Source organism: Ranitomeya imitator, chromosome 5 (assembly GCF_032444005.1).
Source record: "Ranitomeya imitator isolate aRanImi1 chromosome 5, aRanImi1.pri, whole genome shotgun sequence".
Classification (NCBI taxonomy): Eukaryota; Metazoa; Chordata; class Amphibia; order Anura; family Dendrobatidae; genus Ranitomeya; species Ranitomeya imitator.
In genome coordinates this window covers 138,606,198-138,626,531 of record NC_091286.1, presented here as the reverse complement: position 1 = coordinate 138,626,531, position 20,334 = coordinate 138,606,198, and the positions used below count along the sequence as shown (strand labels likewise).

General features: G+C 44.9%; 1 protein-coding gene across 1 annotated transcript in view; it reads right to left on the bottom strand.

Annotated features, from left to right (window-relative positions):
- The window catches only part of LOC138637695 (solute carrier family 22 member 2-like), a 207,939-nt gene that overhangs the window by 149,133 nt on the left and 38,472 nt on the right, over positions 1 to 20,334 (bottom strand). Inside the window, exons 2-3 of the mRNA XM_069726559.1 lie at positions 15,851 to 15,954; positions 842 to 996 (exon numbers count right to left, since the gene is read on the bottom strand). Coding sequence (XP_069582660.1) covers positions 842 to 996; positions 15,851 to 15,954 — 259 coding nt within the window. The remainder of the gene's footprint in view (positions 1 to 841; positions 997 to 15,850; positions 15,955 to 20,334) is intronic.

The window sequence follows — 20,334 nt, the reverse complement described above, 5'->3', positions numbered from 1 at the left end:
AACAGGCTCCTAGAGGCAGGGCTCAAGTCATGTAAATGTAGAAAAAGGTTAATCTTTGCAAAGGATGTAGGAATCAAGCCACATACAAGGTTATCCTGGAAAAACAGTTGATTCCTCCTGCTCAGGCAATGTTCCCCAACTCTGAGGACTGGTTTTTCCAGCAGGACAATGCGCCATGTCACACAGCTAGGTCAATCAAGGTGTGGATCAAGGACCACCATATCAAATTCCTGTCATGGCCAGCCCAATCTCCAGACCTGAACCCCATTGAAAACCTCTGGAATGTAATCAAGAGGAAGATGGATAGTCACAAGCCATCAAACAAAGAAGAACTGCTTACATTTTTGTACCAGGAGTGGCAGAAGGTCACCCAAAAGCATTGTGAAAGACTGGTGGAAAGCATGCCAAGACACATGAAAGCTGTGATTAAAAATCATGGTTATTCCACAAAATATTGATTTTGGAACTCTTCCTGAGGTAAAACATTAGTATTGCTGTTTCTAAATTATTATGAACTATCTTTCTTAGCATTATTTGAGGTCTGCAAGCATTGCATTTTTGTTATTTTGACCATTTCTCATTTTCTGAAAATAAATACAAAATTTAGTGCTTGGAAATTCAAAGACACATACACGCACAAACACATACACACAAACACATACACACACACACACACACACACACAGAGTACAGGTCATTTTGCACAGAAAATCCTATTTACTTGTTTTTTTGGTACTTACAGAAAAATACTATGTGTGAGCTGTGACTTAGAAAAAATACTTCCAAGTTGTTTAGGTAAAATAACCAGTGTCATGTATTCGACATCATTACTTCAACTTACCTAGAACGTATGACGATAACCAACTGCCTTTACTGACTAAACCCTGAATGAAGCGAAATGTAACAAGCCATGGATATGTTGGAGCAAATGCTACCAGGACACCAAATACCGCAGAGATGAAGAGGGAAATTAATAGGCATGGTTTACGACCAAATCTAAAAAATAAAATGGTATAAATTACTTATGTAACCATTATCTAGTCTTGCATTCCTATCCAAAAAGCAAAATAACATTTTTTTAATTGAAGCTAAATATTATATACCCAAAATATCAAGGTGTTGCAAAAATTTGTGGCTGTTACCGTTTACACTACTATTGCAAACAACTCTGCATAAATGGTCAGAACCAGGGCAGGAAGGGGCATGGTAACGCCCACCCAACAAATTAAAGAGAAGTTGCGGTTTACCTTATGCCAGAAATGTGACTCCACTCTCTGCAATGAATTAGACACATTTGCATACCTAGCAACAAGACTGGCATATAAAAGTCCAGTTTTAAAGGGGTTGTCCTGTCCAAATCAATGAGTCTGTAGTCACTCTGTGTGACTGCAGACTTATGAATCCACCAGCGCAGTTATACACACTCCGAGCCAATTGCCTTGACCTTGCTTCCATACACTTGTATGTAGCGAGGCTGCGCCCTCTAGTCAGCCACGCCCTGTAGTCGGCCATCCCCACTGATCAGCTGTGTCACTAGACAGGGAGTGGCTTCATTCAATACATCTGTATGGAGGCGAGGCTGCACCCACTGGACGGGAGTATATCTAACACAAAAATACCCTCCGGCCCTGGGTCTGAAACCAGCGAATCCCAGCACATAGTGCGTAAGCAGAGTGATTCATAAGTCTGCAGTCACATAGACTCGATTTAGACAGGACAACCCCTTTAATTACCGTAATTGGGCCCTTTGTGCTATTTTTAGACAAATGTAATGAAATAATACACATTACTTATCTAATTCAGTGTAAACTGAGATTGGAGTTTTAAAATGCCCCAAATTTCTGAATGTGGTTTATGCTGTTTGATAAATCTCTCAATTTTTAAGACTGTCTAGTTTAACCCCTTAGTGACCGAGCCAAATTTGGTACTTAATGACCGAGCCAATTTTTGCAATTCTGACCACTGTCACTTTATGAGGTTATAACTCTGGAACGCTTCAACGGATCCCGCTGATTCTGAGACTGTTTTTTCGTGACCTATTGTACTTCATGTTAGTGGTAACATTTCTTCGATATTACTTGCGATTATTTATGAAAAAAACGGAAATATGGCGAAAATTTTTAAAATTTTGCAATTTTCAAACTTTGTATTTTTATGCCCTTAAATCAGAGAGATATGTCACGAAAAATAGTTAATAAATAACATTTCCCACATGTCTACTTTACATCAGCACAATTTTGGAAACAAATTTTTTTTTGTTAGGGAGTTATAAGGGTTAAAAGTTGACCAGCAATTTCTCATTTTTACAACACCTTTTTTTTTTAGGGACCACATCACATTTGAAGTCATTTTGAGGGGTCTATATGATAGAAAATAACCAAGTGTGACACCATTCTAAAAAACTACACCCCTCAAGGTTCTCAAAACCACATTCAAGAAGTTTATTAACCCTTTACGTGCTTCACAGGAACTGAAACAATGTGGAAGGAAAAAATGAACATTTAACTTTTTTTTGCAAACATTTTAATTCAGAACCATTTTTTTTATTTTCACAAGTGTAAAAACAGAAATGTAACCATAAATTTTGTTACGCAATTTCTCCTGAATACGCCAATACCCCATATGTGGGGGTAAACCACTGTTTGGGCACACCGCAGAACTTGGAAGTGAAGGAGCGCCGTTTTACTTTTTCAATGTAGAATTGGCAGGAATTGAGATTGGACGCCATGTCGCGTTTGGAGAGCACCTGATGTGCCTAAGCAGTGGAAACCCCCCACAAGTGACACCATTTTGGAAACTAGACCCCTTAAGGAACTTATCTAGATGTGTGGTGAGCACTTTGAACCCCCATGTGCTTCACAGAAGTTTATAACGTTGAGCCGTGAAAATAAAAAATCGCATTTTTTCTACAAAAATGATTTTTTGCCCCCAAATTTTTATTTTCACAAGGCTAACAGGAGAAATTAGACCACAAAAGTTGTTGGGCAATTTCTCCTGAGTACGTCGATACCCAATATATGGGGGTAAACCACTGTTTGGGCGCTCCGCAGAGCTTGGAAGAGAAGGAGTGCCGTTTTACTTTTTCAATGTAGAATTGTCTGGAATTGAGATCGGACGCCATGTCGCGTTTGGAGAGCCCCTGATGTGCCTAAACAGTGGAAACCCCCCACAAGTGACCCCATTTTGGAAACTAGACCCCCCATGGAACTTATCTAGATGTGTGGTGAGAACTTTGAATGCCCAAGAAGTTTACAATGCAGAATCGTGAAAATAAATTTATTTTTTTTTCCACAAAAAAGATATTGTAGCCCCCAAGTTTTTATTTTCACAAGGGTAACAGGAGAAATTGGACCACAATAGTTGTTGTCCAATTTATCCCGAGTACACTGATGTGCCATATGTGGGGGTAAACCATTGTTTGGACGCACGGCAGAGCTCGGAAGGGAAGGAGCGCAGTTTTGGAATGCAGACTTTGATAGAATGGTCTGTGGGCGTTATGTTGCGATTGCAGAGCCCCTGATGTACCTAAACAGTAGTAACCCCCCACAAGTGACCCATTTTGGAAACTAGACCCCCCAAGGAACTTATCTAGATGTGTGGTGAGAACTTTGAATGCCCAAGTGCTTCACAGAAGTTTAGAATGCAGAGTCGTGAAAATAAAAAAATATTTTTTTTTCCACAAAAAAGATTTTGTAGCCCCCAAGTTTTTATTTTCACAAGGGTAACAGGAGAAATTGGACCACTAATGTTGTTGTCCAATTTATCCCGAGTACGCTGATGCCCCATATGTGGGGGTAAACCACTGTTTGGGCGCACGGCAGAGTTCGGAAGGGAAGGAGCGCTGTTTTGGAATGCAGACTTAGATAGAATGGTCTGTGGGCGTTATGTTGCGTTTGCAGAGCCCCTGATGTACCTAAACAGTAGTAACCCCCCACAGGTGACCCCGTTTTGGAAATTAGACCCCCCAAGGAACTTATCTAGATGTGTGGTGAGAACTTTGAATGCCCAAGTGCTTCACAGAAGTTTAGAATGCAGAGTCGTGAAAATAAAAAAATATTTTTTTTTCCACAAAAAAGATTTTGTAGCCCAAGTTTTTATTTTCCCAAGGGTAACAGGAGAAATTGGACCCCAAAAGTTGTTGTCCATTTTATCCCGAGTACGCTGATGCCCCATATGTGGGGGTAACCCACTGTTTGGGCGCACGGCAGAGCTCAGAAGGGAGGGAGCACCATTTGACTTTTTGAGCGCAAAATTGGCTGTCGTGTTTGGAGACCCCCTGATGTACCTAAACAGTGGAAACCCCCCAATTCTAGCTCCAACCCTAACACACCCCTAACCCTAATCCCAACCCGATCCATAATCCTAATCACTAACCCTAACGATAATCACAAACCTTACCCCAAAACAACCCTAATGTCAACCCTAACCATAACCCTAATCAAAACCCTAAATCCAACACACCCCTAATCCTAATCTCAACCCTAACCTCAAACCTAACCCTAATCCCAATACACCCCTAATCACAACCCTAACCTTAACCCTAATCCCAAACCTAACCCTAATCCCAAGCGTAACCCTAATGCCAACCCTAACCCTAATACCAACCCTAATCCAAACTCTAACCCTAATCCCAACTCTAACCCTAACTTTAGCCCCAACCCTAGCCCTAACTTTAGCCCCAACCCTAACCCTAGCCCTAAGGCTACTTTCACACTTGCGTCGTTTGGCATCCATCGCAATCCATCGTTTTGGACAAAAAACGGATCCTGCAAATGTGCCCGCAGGATGCGTTTTTTGCCCATAGACTTGTATTGCCGACGGATCGTGACGGATGGCCACACGTTGCGTCCGTCGTGCACTGGATCAGTTGTGTTTTGGCGGACCATCGGCACAAAAAACGTTCAATGTAACGTTTTTTTGTACGTCGCGTTCGCCATTTCTGACCGCGCATGCATGGCCGCAACTCCGCCCCCTCCTCCCGAGGACATAGATTGGGCAGCGGATGCGTTGAAAAACTACATCCGCTGCCCACGTTGTGCACAATTTTCCCAACATGCGTCGGTATGTCGGGCGGACGCATTGCGACGGCCCCGTACCGATGTAAGTGTGAAAGAAGCCTAACCCTGAATTTAGCCCCAACCCTAACCCTGAATTTAGCCCCAACCCTAACCATAAATTTAGCCCGAACCCTAACTCTAGCCCTAACCCTAGCCCTAACCCTAGCTCTAACCCTAGCCCTAACCCTATCCCTAGCCCTAACCCTAGCCCTAACCCTAGCCCTAACCCTAGCTCTAACCCTAGCCCTAACCCTAACCCTATCCCTAGCCCTAACCCTAGCCCTAACCCTAACCCTAACCCTAGCCCTAACCCTAGCCCTATCCCTAACCCTAGCCCTAACCCTAACCCTAACCCTAGCCCTAACCCTAACCCTAGCCCTAACCCTAGCCCTAACCCTAGCCCTAACCCTAAGCCTAATTTTAGCCCTAACTGCTCTTCTCCTGCCGGCCGGCAGATGGCAATAGATGGTGGGCGCACTGCGCATGCGCCCGCCATATTCTTTCCCCCGGCAGCCAGGAGGAGCAGCAGGAGGACCCAGGGACACCGGTGAGTATGATAGGGTCCCCGAATCCCCCTATTTCTCTGTCCTCTGATGTGCGATCACATCAGAGGACAGAGAATTACACTTTGCTTTTTTTTTTTTTTTTTGCGGTCGCCGGTAAACAGTTAATTACCGGCGATCGTAAAACAGGAGTCGGTAAAACCAACCCCGATCATGTTCTTTGGGGTTTCGGCTACCCCCGGCAGCCGAGACCCCAAAGATTCTCCCGGTGACGGCCGGCGGGCGCACTGCGCATGCGCCCGCCATTTTGAAGATGGCGGCGCCCATCAGGAGCCACGAGGAGCACCGGGGGAGACAGGTGAGTATCGGGGGGCTACTTGGGACCCCATTTCTCTGTCCTCCAATGTGCGATCACATCGGAGGACAAAGAAATTAAAAAGAAATCGAGTTTTTTTTTTTTTGCGATCGCCGGTAAACGGTTAATTACCGGCGATCGCAAATGCGAATCATGTTCTCTGGGGTCTCGGCTACACCCGGCAGCCGAGACCCCGGAGAAAATCTGACTCTGGGGGTCGCTATATACTTTTTCCACAGCGCGGTTAATTAACGGCGCTGTGGTTTAAGTACCCTTAGCGGCCGCCGTTAAAAGGCGTATCGGCGGTCGCTAAGGGGTTAGGTTTATGCTACCTATTTGTTAGCTTACTTAGTGCCAGAAAGGTACACATTCTTTAGATCATGGTTTCATACATTAAGTCACACCAATTTTCTGATGGGCTACATGCACTTTAAGTTGGACCATGCCGCATTGTCAGACAAAATGCAGAAAATGTCTCAAATGCATAATTAATAGGGTTGAGCGAAACGGATCGGACAAATTGAAAAATTGCCGACTTTCGGCAAAGTCGGGTTTCGTGAAACCCGACCCGATCCTAGTGTGGGATCGGCCATGAGGTCGGCGATCAGCGCGCCAAAGTCACGCTTCGTATGACGTTTTCAGTGCCATTTTTCAGCCAATGAAGGATGACGCAGAGTGTGGGCAGCATGATGACATAGGTCTTGGTCCCCACCATCTTAGAGAAGGGCATGGCAGTGATTGGCTTGCTTTCTGCGGCATCACAAGGGCTATAAAGGGGTGTGCACGCCGACCGCCATCTTACTTCTGCCGATCTTAGCATAGGGAGAGGTTGCTGCAGCTGTATCAGAAGAAGGGATATAGTTAGGGAGGGAAGATTAAGCCCTGAAACTGTTGTGCTATAGCGATTTCCACTGTCCAACACCACCTTTTCTTTGCAGGGACAGTGGAGTTTATATTTTTGTGCATCAGCTCTGTAGCTTAGGCGGCCTTATAAGGTTCCCTGATAGCTGCATTGCTGTTTGTATGCCGCTGTGCAAACCAACTGCTTTTTTAAAAGCAAAAATCCTGTTGCTCCTTTCTGCACAGTTATCTTGTTTCTTTGTCCACACTTTTGTGCGCAGCAGTCCTTTTTCTTGCTGCCATACTTGTCCTGAGATCATTGAAGGGAGGGAGATTGAAATTGCACTACAGCCCTTGTATTTTTTGATATATCTTCCAGCCACGTTCTGCCACTTACATTGTGTAGCGTAATACACAGGGCCTGAGTTTTGTTGCAGTCTCCCCCCCAAAAAAGGGAGATTTGTATTGGCACTAAGTGGATCTATGTCAGTTCTGTTAGTTTGTCGTATATCTTCCAGCCACGTTCTGCCACTTATATTGTGTAGTGTAAGACACTGGGCCTGAGTTTGGGTGCAGTCTCCCCCCCAAAAAAGGGAGATTTAAATTGGCACAAAGTGGATCTACATCAGTTCTGTTAGTTTGTCGTATATCTTCCAGCCACGTTCTGCCACTAACTGTGTGTAGTGTAATACACTGGGCCTGAGTTTTGATGCAGTCTCCCCCCCAAAAAAGGGAGATTTAAATTGGCACTAAGTGGATCTACGTCAGTTCTGTTAGTTTGTTGTATATCTTCCAGGCACGTTCTGCCACTTACATTGTGTAGTGCAATACACTGGGCCTGAGTTTGGGTGCAGTCTTCCCCCCAAAAAAGGGAGATTTAAATTGGCACAAAGTGGATCTACATCAGTTCTGTTAGTTTGTCGTATATCTTCCAGCCATGTTCTGCCACTAACATTGTGTAGTGTAATACACTGGGCCTGAGTTTTGGTGCAGTCTCCCCCCAAAAAAAGGGAGATTTAAATTGGCACTAAGTGGATCTACGTCAGTTCTGTTAGTTTGTCGTATATCTTCCAGCCACGTTCTGCCACTTACATTGTGTAGTGTAATACACTGGGCCTGAGTTTTGGTGCAGTCTCCCCCCCAAAAAAGGGAGACTTAAATTCTCAACAAGTTTATATACACCTTCTACCTTGTTTTACAGTACCATATAACGGTTGTTATTTTGGTTAGATTTTTCCAAAAATGAGGAAGTCAGGTGGAAGAGGCCGTGGGCGGGCCATTGCCAGCTGGTACTGATGGTGGTGGTGGTGGTGGAGCATCTGGTAGTAGTGGGAAAAACAAAATAGCACCAAAGGCTTGATGTGTTGAGCCAGCGTCATCGTCTGCCTACACAAGGCCTCGAAGGCTCCCTTATCTGGGAGTAGGAAAACAGCTTTTAAAGCCGGAGCAGCAGGAAAAAGTTTTGGCTTTCCTTGCTGACTCAGCCTCTAGCTCTTTCGCCTCCTCTTCAGAAAGTTCGAAATATAAAAGCAGCGCGTCGTCAGTGGATGCTCCCGGTCAAGAACAAGTCGCTTCCTTGTGTCCTTCACCCAAACCAAAAGTGAAGGATGCGGCAGGCGAGACTACAGTTTACTCCATGGAGCTCTTTACACGTACCGTGCCTGGGTTAGAGAGGGAAATTGTTAACAGCCCATTACAAGATGAATCGGACATGGAGTGCACAGATGCACAGCTACAGCTAGATTATTATGCTGTTCCATTGACTCAGATCACTACATTGCCCTCGCAGTGTACTGAGCCAGAATCTGACCCTGATGAGATTCTATTGCCGTGTCCCGAACGCTATAGCACCTTACACGGTGACACAGAGGAAGGTGCACATGACATTGAAGAGGAGGTGATAGATGACCCAGTTGTTGACCCAGATTGACAGCCATTGGGGGAAGAGGTTGCCGCTGCCAGTAGCTCAGAAGCGGAGGAGGATGATCCGCAGCAGCCATCTACATCGCAACAGCTTTCATATGGCAGGCCCATATCTGGCCCAAAACGTTTGTCAAAACCAAATCCAGTTTTAGGACAACGTGGCCATCCAGTGAAAGTAGCACAGCGTGCAAAGCCTGAAAAGATATTCCATAGTAGGAAGAGTGCAGTGTGGGAATTTTTTAACCAAGATCCGAATGATCAGTGAAAAGTTATCTGTAAGAAATGCTCAAAGACCTTTAGCAGAGGGAAGAATCTCCAAAATTTAAATTCAACGTGCATGCTTAGACATTTAACCAGCATGCACGTGCAAGCCTGGACTAACTACCAAACGTCCCTACCGTTGGTGCACATGCTCAGAATGAAGGTAGTCAGCAACGCTACATTGCTTCCCTCACTGTAAGCCCACCGGTTAGGACACCACCAGCAGCAAATGTGGAGGTATCGTCGCAAGGCTAAAGCAGTTAGGGAATCGCAAGGTTCTTGGTAGGAAACACTGTATGTAGGCCAACATCAAGAATACCATCACCAACCCTCTCTAAATCTGCCATGTCCACCACCACCCCCGCTAGTTCCACCATATGCAGCTCTCCAGTCCAGCTCACCCTACAAGAGACTCTCGTTAGGAAAAGAAAGTACTCATCCTCTCATCCGCATACACAGGGTTTGCGCGCCCAAATTGCTAGACTAATCTCGTTAGAGATGATGCCCTACCGGTTGGTTGAAAGCGAAGCTTTCAAAGCCCTGATGGCCTACGCAGTACCACGCTATGACCTACCCAGTTGACACTTCTTTGCGAGAAAAGCCATCCCAGCCCTCCACCAGCATGTCAAAGACCGCATTGTCCATGCACTCAGGCAATCAGTCAGTCGAAAGGTGCACCTCACAACAGATGCATGGACAAGTAGGCATGGCCAAGGAAGGTTACGTGTCCATCACGGCGCACTGGGTTAATGTGGTGAATGCAGGGTCCACAGGGGACAGCCATAGTGGGACATTTCTGCCTAGCCCACAGTCTAGGCAACAGTTGGCTGTAGGTGTTCGCCACCCCCCCTCCTCCTCCAGAAGTGAAAGCTGGTCCACAGAGCGCAGTCGCATGACCACTCCATCTGCAGCTGCCAGTGTTGCACACGAGGTGTCACATTATCGAACAGCTAGTGGTAAGCATCAGCAGGCTGTGCTACATATGAAGTGTTTGGGCAACAACAGACACACCGCGGAAGTACTGGCCGAGTACTTGCAGCAAGAAACTCAGTCATGGCTGGGCAGTGTACATCTTGATGCAGGCAAGGTAGTCAGTGATAACGGAAGGAATTTTATAGCTGCCATAGCCCTTTCAGAACTGAAACACATACCTTGCCTGGCTCACACCTTGAACCTGGTGGTGCAGTGCTTCCTGAAAAATTATCCAGAGATACCAGCCCTGCTCCTGAAGGTGCGAAGACTTTGCTCGCACATCCGCTGGTCGCCCGTACACTCCAGCCGTATACTGAACAATCAACGATTGCTGAATCTTCCCCAGCGCTGCCTAATAATCGACATTGCAACAAGGTGGAACTCCACACTGCACATGCTTCAGAGGCTGTGCAAACAGAGGCGTGCTGTAATTTATTTGTGGGAGGATACACATACACGGGCAGGCAGTTGGATGGCAGACATGGAGTTGTCTGGTGTGCAGTGGTCGAAGCTACAAGACCTCTGTCAAGTCCTTCAGTGTTTTGAAGAATGCACACTGCTGGTAAGTGCAGACGATGCCATCATAAGCATGAGCATCCCACTAATGCGTCTGCTGATGCAAAGTTTGACGCACATTAAGGAGCAGGCATCTACAGCCGAGGAGTAGAGAAGCCTTGATGACAGTCAGCCATTGTCTGCTCAGGGAACTCTCCTGGACGAGGTGGCGGATGAGGAAGAGGATGATGGGGATGAATATTTATGGGAGGAGGATGCTTCTCAGGGGGCTATAGAAACTGGTGGTACAGGGTTTTTGCGGGACACAAGTGATGTTGATTTGCAAGAAAGTGCTCCTCATCCCAGCACAAGCAGTGAATTGACACCTGGAACATTGGCCCACATGGCTAAGTATGCCTTGCATATCCTAAAAAGGGACCCCCGCATTATCAAAATGATGACCGATGACGATTACTGGTTGGGCTGCCTCGTGGATCCACAATATAAAGGAAAATTACAAAATATCATGCCACATGAGAACCTTGAGCAAATATTGGCTACCAAACAAGCAACTCTTGTAGACCGTTTGGTTCAGGCATTCCCAGCACACAGCAGCGGTGATGGTTCTCACACGAGCTGCAGGGGGCAACATGGCAGAGGTGTTAGAGGTGCACAAATCAGAAGTGACGTTGGACAGAGGGGTTTTATGACCAGGTTGTGGAGTGATTTTGCAATGACCGCAGACACGACAGGTACTGCTGCATCGATTCAAAGTGACAGGAGACAGCATTTGTCCAGTATGGTTACGAACTATTTTTCCTCCCTTATCGATGTTCTCCCTCACAGGTCATTCCCCTTTGATTACTGGGCATCTAAAATAGACACCTGGCTTGAATTGGCAGAATATGCATTACAGGAGCTCGCTTGCCCAGCTGCTATTGTGCTATCAGAGAGAGTCTTCAGTGCTGCTGGTTCATTACTGACCAAAAAAAGGACACGTCTGGCTACCCGAAATGTTGATGATCTAACCTTAATTAAAATGAACCAATCATGGATTTCCAATTATTTTGCCCCACCTTCCCCTGCTGACACGTAGCGTGCCTGAAAAATGTCTTGCTTTTGGCCTCCTCTTACTGACTGCTCCAATTCCTCCATTTGCAGCTGCTGAATGTCCACCATAGGCCATTTTTATACCTCCCTAAATGGGCTGACTCCCCCCACAGGGCCGTGGTCACCACTTGGCGCAAGCACCCGTGCGAGTGCTGTTTGCCTGGACAGGTGGGTGTGTCCACTCTTGGGCGATGGCACTGGCACAGGGTCCCTCATAGTACAATGAAGTGTCTCTGATGGTGGTGGTGCACAACCAACGTCAGACACACCGTCTTAATATGAGGGGCCCTGTGCCAGTACCGCCGCCCACGAGAGAGTGTTCCTCCCCAGCTCGAACAGTGCTCTACCACTTGCAATACTTACCTCTCCCTGCTCCACCACTGTTTAATCTGTGCTGTTAAATCCTTCAATGGCACTGCCAATACAAATTTGTTGAAATGATAGATGATAGTTAAATTATACAGGGGCCCTGGCCTCCATTTAGACCAGTTAATACTTTGCGCCAACTACCGCTGTCTGCTACTCAGCAGAAGAGCCCACCACTGTACCTAGCTATGCCACATGTTTATTTATGAACAATTTTTTGGCAGACATTTAGCCCACTTTATTATTTGGGCCTACTAACTGTGTCAGCCACTCATTCCAGTTGTCCTCCACTGAATAAAGCAATGCCACCTGTTTAGTCCTGTTACCAATTTTGAACAGCATTTAGCCTACTTACTTTTTTGGGCCTACTAACTATGTCAGCCTCTCATTAGAGTTGTCCTTCACTGAACAAAGCAATGCCGCCTTTTTAGTCCTGTTACCAATATTGAACTGCATTCAGCCTACTTATTTGGGCCTAGTAACTGTGTCTGCCACTCATTACAGTTTTCCTCCACTGAACAAAGCAATGCCGCCTGTTTAGTCCTGTTAGCTATTTTGAACTGCATTTAGCCTACTTACTTTTTTTGGGCCTGCTAACTGTGTCAGCCTCTCATTACAGTTAGGCAAACAGGAAAAGAAATCCAGCTTCCAAAAATATCAAGATTTATTGAGGATAAAATCCAAAGTCCAATGACATGGTTCACAGGAGAATGAGTAGCAGCAGGCATTCTCCTGTGAACCATGTCATTGGACTTTGGATTTTATCCTCAATAAATCTTGATATTTTTGGAAGCTGGATTTCTTTTCCTGTTTGCCTTATCGTTCCACGTGATGACTGCACGGTATCCGGGCTTCCCCACAACAAATGCCTAATAGGTGAGCTGGTTTTTCACTATTTTTTCTCATTACAGTTGTCCTCCACTGAACAAAGCAATGCCGTCTGTGTACTCCTGTTACCAATTTTGAACTAAATTTAGCCTACTTTTTTATTTTGGGCCTACTAAGTCTGTCTGCGCCACTCATTACAGTTGTCCTCCACTGAACAAAGCTATGCCGCCTGTGTAATCCTGTTACCACTTTTGAACTGCATTTAGCCTACTTAATCATTTGGGCCTACTACCTATGTCTGGCTGTTAGCCACTCATTACAGTTGTCCTCCACTGAACAAAGCAATGCCGCCTGTGTACTCCTGTTCCCAATTTTGAACTGCATTTAGCCTACTTACTTATTTGGGCCTAGTAACTGTGTCAGCCTCTCATTACAGTTATCCTCCGCTGAACAAAGCTATGCCGCCTGTGTACTCCTGTTACCAATTTTGAACTGCATTTAGCCTACTTACTTATTTGGGCCTAGTAACTGTGTCAGCCTCTCATTACAGTTGTCCTCCGCTAAACAAAGCTATGCTGCCCTGCCTGTGTACTCCTGTTACCAATTTTGAACTGCATTTAACCTACTTAATCATTTGGGCCTACTACCCGTGTCTGGCTGTTAGCCCCTCCTTACAGTTGTCCTCCACTGAACTAAGCAATGCCGCCTGTGTACTCCTGTTACCAATTTTGAAGTGCAGTTAGCCTACTTTTTTATTTTAGGCCTACTAAGTCTGTCTGAGCCACTCATTACAGTTGTCCTCCTCCACTGAACAAAGCAATGCCGCCTGTGTATTCCTGTTACCAATTTTGAACTGCTTTTAGCCTACTTACTTATTTGGGCCTAGTAACTGTGTCAGCCTCTCATTACATTTGTCCTCCGCTGAACAAAGCTATGCCGCCTGTGTACTCCTGTTACCAATTTTGAACTGCATTTAGCCTACTTACTTATTTGGGCCTAGTAACTGTGTCAGCCACTCCTTACAGTTGTCCTCCACTGAACACAGCAATGCCACCTGTGTAATCCTGTTACTACTTTTGAACTGCATTTAGCCTACTTAATCATTTGGGCCTACTACCTGTGTCTGGCTGTTAGCCACTCATTACAGTTGTCCTCCACTGGACAAAGCAATGCCGCCTTTGTACTCCTGTTACCAATTTTGAACTGCATTTAGCCTACTTCTTTATTTTAGGCCTACTAAGTCTGTCTGAGCCACTCATTACAGTTGTCTTCCTCCACTGAACAAAGCAATGCCACCTGTGTAGTCCTGTTACCAATTTTGAACTGCATTTAGCCTACTTACGTATTTGGGCCTAGTAACTGTGTCAGCCTCTCATTACAGTTGTCCTCCACTGAACAAAGCAATGCCGCCTGTGTACTCCTGTTACCAATTGTGAACTGCTTTTAGCCTACTTACTTATTTTGGCCCAGTAACTGTCAGCCTCTCATTACATTTGTCCTCCGCTGAACAAAGCTATGCCGCCTGTGTAATCCTGTCACGAATTTTGAACTGCATTTAGCCTACTTACTTATTTGGGTCTAGTAACTGTGTCAGCCACTCCTTACAGTTGTCCTCCACTGAACAAAGCAATGCCGCCTCAGTACTCCTGTTACCAATTTTGAACTGCATTTAGCCTACTTTTTTATTTTAGGCCTAATAAGTCTGTCTGAGCCACTTATTACAGTTGTCCTCCACTGAACAAAGCTATGTCACCCGTTAAGTCCTGTTACCAATTTTGAACTGCTTTTAGCCTACTTTTTTATTTTGGGCCTATATCTGTGTTTCTTCCTCATCCTGCCCATTGCCCAGCGATTGCTAGATGAGTCTGCTGGTACATTGACCCAGACCACTACATTGCCTTTGCACTCTACACAGCCAGAATCTGACTCTGCTAAAAGTCAGTTAAGTAACTGACTCCACAGAGAGAGAGAATTTGAGTCCAAGAAGAGGTTTCACATGTACCCATTCAGATGGAGACGTTTATTCTCAGCGAGGTAGGTCAAGCGTAGGACCTCGTATAAGAGAGATGCCGTAAAGTGGCTACGAGGTACACATAAATATGGCCATTTTTATGCGCTAAAAGCTCTCATTTTTCATATTTCTAGTGCAGTAATGCAGTTCAAATTTCGTGTTTTCAAGTTTGCATGTTTTGGCGCTGCAGTGTGCTGCCCTTTTTACTTAACTATATACGAGTTGGCGACTCTGGGTTCAGCACCTGTTTACACTCAGTCTATGTTTGCATGTGCAGGTCAGGTTTTTGAAATGTCTGCTAAAAGTCAGGTTCCCCTTCCCGCATACTATACCACCTTATACGGGGACAAAGAGGAAGGTGCAGATGAAAGTCCAGGTTCCTTCATCAGGTGGGGGGGCATACTCGTTGGCACTGGCACAGGGCCCCTCATAGTGCGCAAAAGTGTCTCTGGCAGTGGGAGGCGTTGCCCTCCGTCAAACACCCCGCCGTACTATGAGGGGCCCTGTGTCAGTGCCAACTAGTGGCCCCCCCCCTGCTTGCTCAGTATCACAGCACTTGCAAAGTTGAAATACTTACCTCTCACTGCTCCACCGCCGTGACGTATTCCGCGTTTCCTGGGCCCACGAAAATCTTGAGCCAGCCCTACCCCCCACAACTTTAGCCAAATGACCCCCTGTTTTCAATGCCTAACTATTTTTATAAAGTAAATTAAGATTGACAAGCTTCAGTAATACAAATTGATGTTTTTGGCATTAAAATGGGCACTGTAGGTGTTTTCCTGTCCTCCACTCACTGCCGACTTTGATTCCCCATTGACTTGCATTGGGTTTCGTGTTTCGGTCGGCCCCCGACTTTTCGAAATAATCGGCCGATTTCACCCGACCCGACTTTTGACAAAGTCGGGTTTCACGGAACCCGACTCAATCCTAAAAAAGTAAAAGTCGCTCAACTCTAATAATTAATATTATAGAAGTCATGATGGACAATAATGTATGTAAAGCAAAGTGCACCAGAATTATGGCCCATTTAGCATAATAAATCTGCTGTATTGTGCTAAAAAAAACTATAAAATACTCTAAATAATATTAAATATGTTATACAATTAAACACATAATAACAATACACTACCTGTCTGCTATGTATCCAAGGAACATAGATCCAAGAAAGAATCCAAGGTTCACCAATGACTGAAACAGATCCAGCTTCCAAGCATCATCACATACAAGGTTAAACTGAAAGAAGTGTTTAATATAGTTATTCGAAATCTCAGCAAGAATGTGCAGTTATAATTATTTTCCACAATATTTGAAGGGGTTATCCAATTGATTTTTTTAAAAGCGTCAGAATGACATACAAAAATCCACCTTACCAATCCCACACTGCTTCCCGCCCACTCTATGATCAATACTTCCTACATCGGCATCTTGAAACAAAGACAGGTGGCCAGCTGCCCCCAATGACTGGTTGAGAAGGTTCAATGTTCCTTGTAATTAGCTAAAAAGTAATTTCTGGTTTATCCAGGAGATCAGTAAGGTGAGTACAACTTCCTTTTTATGCCATTCTGAGCATTCAAAAAAAAAAAAAAAAACTATGGACAAACCATGGGCAGAAACTTGGGAGTCCTGTAGATGCCACAAAAGTCTCCAGTCTATACATATTACATAATCTAACACACACCTACAGTATGTTACTGAATGTGGACATATAATTGTAGGATGAGTGTAATACAGTGTAAGCACATTGGTTTGGATCAATGAAAGGGAAGAGAGAGTTGTAAGGAAAAAGGATGTGCACACCCAATATAAAAAAAAATGATACATTTTATTAGAGACAAAAAAAAACTGAAAATCATCAGACAGAAAAAAACAAAAACATTTTAATATATATATATAAAACAAAAAGCAGCACCAAAAGAAGACAGAGGGTGCAAAAAATCCTTCCAGGTACAGTATATACCAAACCTCATGCTATTGTCCAGAAAGATGAAGGCAGCACTCCAGTAGAAAAAATAAGAGTATTTTATTGGCCCATGTGCCAATAAAATACTCTTATTTTTTCTACTGGAGTGCTGCCTTCATCTTTCTGGACAATATATATATATATATATATATATATATATATATATATATATATATATATATATATATATATATATATATATACAGTTAGGGCCAGAAATATTTGGACAGTGACACAAGTTTTGTTATTTTAGCTGTTTACAAAAACATGTTCAGAGATAAAATTATATATGTAATATGGGCTGAAAGTGCACACTCCCAGCTGCAATATGATAGTTTCCCCATCCAAATCGGAGAAAGGGTTTAGGAATCATAGCTCTGTAATGCATAGCGTCCTCTTTTTCAAGGGACCAAAAGTAATTGGACAATGGACTCTAAGGGCTGCAATTAACTCTGAAGGCGTCTCCCTCGTTAACCTGTAATCAATGAAGTAGTTAAAAGGTCAGGGGTGGATTCCAGGTGTGTGGTTTTGCATTTGGAAGCTGTTGCTGTGAGCAGACAACATGCGGTCAAAGGAACTCTCAATTGAGGTGAAGCAGAACATCCTGAGGCTGAAAAAAAAAGAAAAAATCCATCAGAGAGATAGCAGACATGCTTGGAGTAGCAAAATCAACAGTTGGGTACATTCTGAGAAAAAAGGAATTGACTGGTGAGCTTGGGAACTCAAAAAGGCCTGGGCGTCCACGGATGACAACAGTGGTGGATGATCGCCGCATACTTAATTTGGTGAAGAAGAACCCATTCACAACATCAACTGAAGTCCAGAACACTCTCAGTGAAGTAGGTGTATCTGTCTCTAAGTCAACAGTAAAGAGAAAACTCCATGACAGTAAATACAAAGGGTTCACATCTAGATGCAAACCATTCATCAATACCAAAAATAGACAGGCCAGAGTTAAATTTGCAGAAAAACACCTCAAGAAGCCAGCTCAGTTCTGGAAAAGTATTCTATGGACAGATGAGACAAAGATCAACCTGTACCAGAATGATGGGAAGAAAAAAGTTTGGAGAAGAAAGGGAACGGCACATGATCCAAGGCACACCACATCCTCTGTAAAACATGGTGGAGGCAACGTGATGGCATGGGCATGCATGGCTTTCAATGGCACTGGGTCACTTGTGTTTATTGATGACATAAGAGCAGACAAGAGTAGCCGGATGAATTCTGAAGTGTACCGGGATATACTTTCAGCCCAGATTCAGCCAAATGCTGCAAAGTTGATTGGACGGCGCTTCATAGTACAGATGGACAATGACCCCAAGCATACATCCAAAGCTACCCAGGAGTTCATGAGTGCCAAAAAGTGGAACATTCTGCAATGGCCAAGTCAATCTCCAGATCTAAACCCAATTGAGCATGCATTTCACTTGCTCAAATCCAGACTTAAGACGGAAAGACCCACAAACAAGCAAGACCTGAAGGCTGCGGCTGTAAAGGCCTGGCAAAGCATTAAGAAGGAGGAAACCCAGTGTTTGGTGATGTCCATGGGTTCCAGACTTAAGGCAGTGATTGCCTCCAAAGGATTTGCAACAAAATATTGAAAATAAAAATATTTTGTTTGGGTTATGTTTATTTGTCCAATTACTTTTGACCTCCTAAAATGTGGAGTGTTTGTAAGCAAATGTGTACAATTCCTACATTTTCTATCAGATATTTTTGTTCAACCCTTCAAATTAAACGTTACAATCTGCACTTGAATTCTGTTGTAGAGGTTTCATTTCAAATCCAATGTGGTGGCATGCAGAGCCCAACTCGCGAAAATTGTGTCACTGTCCAAATATTTCTGGCCCTAACTGTATATACTAGCTGTTTCCAGTCAGCTAACGCTCGGTACGCTCATTGCTATCTAATTAAAGGGAACCTGTCACCCCGAAAATCGCGGGTGAGGTAAACCCACCGGCATCAGGGGCTTATCTACAGCATTCTGTAATGCTGTAGATAAGCCCCCGATGTTACCTGAAAGAGGAGAAAAAGACATTAGAATATACTCACCCAGGGGCGGTCCCGCTGCTGGTCCGGTTAGATGGGTGTCTCTGGTCCGCTGCGGCGCCTCCCATCTTCATTCCAAGACGTCCTCTTCTGATCTTCAGCCACGGCTCCGGCGCAGGCGTACTTTGTCTGCCCTGTTGAGGGCAGAGCAAAGTACTGCAGTGCGCAGGCGCCGGGCCTCTCTGACCTTTCCGGCGCCTGCGCACTGCAGTATGTTCCTCTGCCCTCAACAGGGCAGACAAAGTACGCCTGCACCGGAGCCGTGGCTGAAGATCAGAAGAGGACGTCTTGGAATGCAGATGGGAGGCACCGCAGCGGACAAGAGACACCCATCCGACCGGACCTGCAGAGGGACAGCCCCTGAGTGAGTATAATCTAACATCTTTTTCTCCTCTTTCAGGTAACATTGGGGGCTTATCTACAGCATTACAGAATGCTGTAGATAAGCCCCTGATGCCGGTGGGCTTACCTCACCCGCAATTTTCGGGGTGACAGGTTCCCTTTAACGCTGCTGGTGATTAAACTAAAGTAAATAATGACAACATTCAATAGCACTTACGCAGGTGGTAAATTAACTTAAAATAAAATTTTTTGCCTCGTTCGTATCTTCAGTTAACCATGCTTGAAACTGCTGAGGATATTCATTTACTTCACGTAAGTGTATAGTACCACTTCCGCAGCACGATGCAATCTTTGAACTGTGTAATTTTTCATTCCAAAAGTGAGATGCACCGCAATCACTACATGTAACGTCTCGCTTTCCCACGTGGTGTTCACTGGGTATATTCTCTGGATTTCTTGTTGCATACCTCGAAGGTGGTGGCAGTTTACGTCGACGGGCATTGTTGTTTTCAACTTCAGCAGGTGTCAAATTCCTTCTTCGTTGACGCTGGTTGTATATATCAGCTCCCCTTCTTTCTGTCACTCGGTTGATATAAACCTTGTGATATCTCTCTCTGTCCTTATCAATCTGCTCAGGTGTTCGTTGTTGATAACCAATCCTACGATTTTGTCGATATTGTTGTTGTCGATCAGCTACTGCATTGTTGTCCGGATTTTCCTGTGGCCTGTGAGATGGACCTGGCGACTCTTGTTGGCTCATTTTGTTTGGGAGAATGCGGATGCAATTAAATGTACGTTTACCTTGGCTGAAGTGGTTAAATTACATAGAAAGGAAGTGCTGCGTGTGGTAATGTGGGGGGGTGGAGCCTCGTGTGGTAATGTGTGGGGACGGAGCCTCGTGTGGTAATGTGTGGGGACCGAGCCTCGCGTGATAAAGTGGGGGGACGGAGCCTTGTGTGGTAATGTTGGGGAACGGAGCCTCATGTGGTAATGTGGTGGGGAGCCTCGTGTGGTAATGTGTGAGGACGGAGCCTCGTGTGGTAATGTGTGGGGACGAAGCCTTGTGTGGTAATGTGGGGGAACGGAGCCTCATGTGGTAATGTGGTGGGGAGCCTCGTGTGGTAATGTGTGAGGACGGAGCCTCGTGTGGTAATGTGTGGGGACGAAGCCTCGTGTGGTAATGTGGGGGAACGGAGCCTCATGTGGTAATGTGGTGGGGAGCCTCGTGTGGTAATGTGTGAGGACGGAGCCTCGTGTGGTAA